The sequence below is a fragment of the Gossypium arboreum genome, chromosome 13, assembly GCF_025698485.1.
Source record: "Gossypium arboreum isolate Shixiya-1 chromosome 13, ASM2569848v2, whole genome shotgun sequence".
Lineage (NCBI taxonomy): Eukaryota > Viridiplantae > Streptophyta > Magnoliopsida > Malvales > Malvaceae > Gossypium > Gossypium arboreum.
The window spans coordinates 119,518,160-119,523,014 of NC_069082.1; the positions used below are offsets into that span (position 1 = coordinate 119,518,160).

Below are 4,855 nucleotides of genomic sequence, written 5' to 3' on the forward strand. Positions count from 1 at the left end.
CACATCCAGGAAGATAGAATCGAAACAACATAAGAAATATTTAATTGAACAGAAAAAATAAAAGAAGAATCTATTAGAAAAATAATAAAGGGATAAAGGTGTTGAATGAAGCATTCATGAACAAAAAGAGTGAACTCAACCCCAAGACCAGCTATTACATATATGTAGACACGCATGTACAACGAAAACATTATAAAATTTGAAAAAAATAAAAACTATAATCATACTTGTGCCAGACAAGTATCTGTATCCAAAACTCAGATTTCAATGCCAGTCTTGCCAGCATATAAAAACAGAATGCGGTTAAAAACAATGTATTCGCAAAGAGCTGAATAGGTAGGTTGGCAAAGAAGGGTCAAACAAAATATTCAACCAGGTTCCCATGCAACCATATCCAGATAGCTTCAGAAAGTACTGATTTGCAATTGCTTTATCCTAATTAAATATGATAAAACCATTTAACAGAGTAGCTTATTGAAGTTCAGCAACATGCACGCAAACAGTATAGAAAAAGAAGTCAACTAATTTTGAAACATGTTCCAGGTTAGCGATATGAAGGGACTTTTAGCTCTCAGCGATAGGGCAAAGATGCACCACCAAAAGAATACCGGGATGAAACTGATGTAGAAGCAGATGCAGGGTTAACATCTCGATGACGCTGCATCCGGTTATGATCTACTAAAACGTCAGAAGGATATTGAGAATACAATCTCTCTGCTTGGTTGCTTTCTATCCTCCTCAAATGATCAGTTTCAATCAGGTGTGCTTCTCTTGGACGCGACAGGTAAGCATCCACCAATGGATCACCAGAATAACGGCCATAATATGGATCCGCAATATAGGAGTCCAAGATAGAAGCAACAGCGCCAGATGTATTTGCAGTTGCTGCAGAAACTGTCGGTTGCATTTCTCGTGTTGCGCCCAAATCATAAGTCCGATATTCTCTTTCAGTCAAGCGAAGAGGATCAGAGCGAACTACATCTCTCTGCAAAGGCACAGATTCCCGGTATGCAGTGTCTGGTTGTCTCAAAGGTGGCTCTCTGTAATCTCCCAGGTAAGATGTTAATGTAGGAGTGATATGATGCTGTGGAGTCAAGTTTCTTCTCTCCCCCAGAAGACCATAAGTTCTGTATTCCTTCTCACTGAGGTATAAATCACGATGGCCATCCTCCCTCTTATTATATGCCACCTCTCCATATCCCACTCGCTGATTCCTTTCATGAGGAAAACCAGCATAATTCCTAGCACTGATATTAGAATAAGGGTCTCTAACAGATGCTTCTCTGTGTGACGAGGGCCTTGCTTCCCTTGGTCTATCATGAGCTTCCCTTTTTTCAGGGTGTTCAATGATTCGAGCTGCTGCCCTTGATGGGGAGTGAAAAGGTAGTGCAGTTGAATGAACTGGAACTGGTCGAAAAAGTTCTGTGAGCTTCCAAACCTGAAAGGTAAAGTTCAGATACCATATATCCTAAAATATGAAAGGAGACTGAACATCCAACCAACAGGTAGCAAAACTATTCCTTACTTGTCTAGCAGTAAGTTCAGTTTTGAATTTGTTCTTTTCATCATAATTTTCCTTGATAGCCTTCTTGAAAATGTTCTCTGCCAGAGGAAAACAATCAGAATGGACGCTGAACCGCACCTGAAACAGAAGTCATTGGTACACAAATCTCTTTAAGTAATGAATTAGAAGAGATGTAAGTTAAGGAAGGCTAAAACAAAATGGTACCTGAGCAGGGAAAGCCCCACCAAAAGCCTTGGGCTCAAGTTTCATAGCACCAGAAGAGGTAGCCCTATAAATACCATAAAGAAGCCTGACATCGTAATCATAGAGAAATAACTTAAGCCCTGGTCTGATACCCAGCACAAGATCCTTTTTACCAGCTGATACCCCCATTACACGGTATCGGAAACAATCTGGCTTGGTCCTAGCATTGCACATGAATATTAGACCATCAATCTTTTCTTTCTTTTTAATTTCTTGTTTCTTTCCTTTACCCTCACGCTTTTCATCATTCATGTTATTATTCACTGGATTACTGTGCCTTTCCTTATTTTCGTTTCGTTTTCTCTTTTTCTTACCCTCCCGCTTTTCTTCATTCTTCTTATCTTTATTTGAAAGACCAGGCCCCACACCATTTCTTTGTTTCTTGGGATCGTCATTTGACTTGGTAATCTTTTCCTTGCTATCTGATGCACATGTATTTTCTTCATTCTTTTGGATCTGCTGGCTCTTCTCTACATACTCTGTACTCGTAGTAGCATCCTTTTGCTGGTCTTTTTCCACTGGATCTAACTTCTTAACATTATTTTCAGCTGCTTTATTGCCCTCTGATATGCTCATGGTTTTCTTTTTTGGCCTTTTCCTCTGGACCTCGGAAGTAACATTTGCTTTTCTTGTCTTCAAGAAATTCTTAGCCACTGACTTTGCAATATCAGATTTGGCTTTCAATAAATTAGGGCTTTTCTTTTCAGATGATTCTGATTTTGCCAAGTCTTCCACCTTAGTGTCAGCTTCATTTTTGTTATTTTCTTGCTCCATAGTCAACTGAACCACAAAGCTCTGGTCAAATGAGCCAGCAAGCAGATAAAATTCTAAACCAGGAAGGAATACCCGTGAGAGAGAGAGATGAAGAGAGTGGAGCAGTTTGGGAATGTCTAAAACCAGTCAAGCATATTGAGTAAACTTCAAGGAAAATAAGTACACAGAAAAAAGCAAACCTTATCTTAAAAGAACTGTAAATCCTTCTTAATCAAATATGTAAATTTAATGTGTTAACATCATTATTGAGGCAAATAAGCTTATGGAAACTAGAATCATTCGTGCAAGAAGCTTTGCAGTCTCTCTTGCCAGTGAACGTGATTTATAAATTAGGCTCCAAAACAGATACAGAAACATATTACTCCCCACATACCCATAGTAGAGTAACATATTCAAAAGTAGAGTCCATATACAGATTCCCACCATCTTGAAATACAAAGTTTCCCACAGTCTTAAAATATAAACCTGGCTGCAGCTATTATATTTTCAGATTCCAACTGTCTTGAAATACCACATTCCGAGTGTCTTAAAATTTTATGTTCACATTGTGACATGAATGAAATCGATATTGATTGGCTATAACTTAGTCAAGAATTACTACCGAGGAAAACTAAGAACCATGTAATTGCAAATCCTGAGTCTTTTTTATTGAAAACCCTAACTGTCAATTCGAAAGCAAAACAATATAATATGTAAAGTTATATGTTGCGCTTGCAACCGGATGAAGCAAATATCACTTGAGAGGAGAGAGTTCCCCCTTACTTTCCCCTACTTAGAACAAAGAACAAAAATGGAGAACATCAAAGTTTCTCAGCTTTCTCTCTCACCTCATACCACATTATCTGGAGACAGAAAAGACATTTAAAAACAATTTGTCCGAATAACATAAAATGCCATGACATTCAACTCTTTTCTTCCCTTCCAACAGTTTCACATATCTATTAAACAAGCTCGATTTCATTTCCACATGATTCCTTCATTCTAAATGTCTTCAATATTCCGAAAGAGATGTAGCATACAAATAATGTATATCATCTCGATGCGCATACATCTAAATATCTAATTAGATCCCAATCATTGTCTAGGCACTGATAAATTCTCCAAAAAAGAACCACATACAAATGCACAAAATTTTATTCAAGTTCCAGATAAACCCAAGTAAAACACGCAAAAGTAAATTTAAATAAATTCAATCATAGCTCTAATCATTCAACAATTTTCACTAATCATAGATATAAATTGAATTGTAAGCTTTTACAAAGGCCTAAAAAGCTAATCTACATCAAATTTTAACTTTTACAAGTAAATCAAAGCAAAAAAGAAGTCATAATAAAAACAAAACAAAAATTCAAGTATTCGTTACCTTGACTTTTTCTTTCCCTGCAGACAATCAATGACAGAAAGAATTACACTCCGGATAACACTGCTGCGAAATCCGATCAAACATACAGATTAGGGTTTTGAATGCGCCAAAATGGATAATTTTTTATTTAAAAATATCTCTAATTTCGCTGGGAATTTTGTCTCATTAATCTTTAATGAGATAAAAGAAGAGGCATAATCTTTTCTTAAAATAAAAATTTGAACAAACGGCGAACCAGCTGCCTTTAGAATTCAGCGTTATATAGATGTGAAAGAAGATAGGAAATGCTGGGGCGCCTAAATGAACTGGTATTTTCTATCAAGTTTACCATACTACCCTTCTTTCCCTCTTAACCTTATTCTATATAAATGCAATGTTGCAACAACTTGATTAGAGATCCGATGGGTTTTACCGTCCGCTTCTCCATTTAACTATTTTAAAATGATAATTTCATTGCTTTTTTTTTTTTTGTTAAAATATAATTTTTCAAGTTCTCAATTTTAGTTTTTTTATTGATTTAATATAGACTTATCCAATTCAATTCTGATAGCATTGTAAAATTGTCACTTTTTTAAAGTTAATTGCACTAAAGGTCTCCAAATTTTATGTCAAACTCTAAATTAGTCTTCAAAGTTTAAAATATTGTAATTAAGTCTTTAAACTATTAACATCATTCTAATTAGGTTTTTTGTCAACCATTTCATTAACTTTTCCTTTAGATGTCAGCCGATAATACACATCAATATATGGTTGTGACACATAAAAAAACACCACAATCAAAGGAAATAAGCCACAAAGACTTGGAAATGCATATCAAAGAAATCAATATGAACACTTAAATGAAAGTTAAGCAATATTAAGAAAAACGTCCAACCTTAGGAAATAACATTGGAAATAATGTCGAACACCATGGATATAAGCCACATCAATTGGCATCAACCACTATAATG

At 35.7% G+C, this 4,855-nt stretch overlaps 1 protein-coding gene across 4 annotated transcripts; it reads right to left on the reverse strand.

Annotated features, from left to right (window-relative positions):
• Window positions 1-415: 415 nt before the first annotated feature.
• On the reverse strand, window positions 416-4,271 carry LOC108464157 (uncharacterized). Of its 4 annotated transcripts, none has more exons than XM_017764283.2 (4): window positions 3,906-4,271; window positions 1,730-2,548; window positions 1,526-1,642; window positions 416-1,438 (listed from the first exon to the last, which is right to left on the reverse strand). In XM_017764283.2, the coding sequence occupies exons 2-4, from the start codon at window positions 2,540-2,542 to the stop codon at window positions 572-574; spliced, it is 1,797 nt and encodes a 598-aa protein (XP_017619772.1). In that variant the 5' UTR covers window positions 2,543-2,548; window positions 3,906-4,271; the 3' UTR covers window positions 416-571. The 4 variants fall into 4 exon arrangements, with proteins under 4 accessions (XP_017619772.1, XP_017619775.1, XP_017619774.1 ...); XM_017764286.2 differs by having other exon boundaries at window positions 1,730-2,563; XM_017764285.2 differs by having other exon boundaries at window positions 1,730-2,595.
• Between the last annotated feature and the right edge of the window lie 584 nt (window positions 4,272-4,855).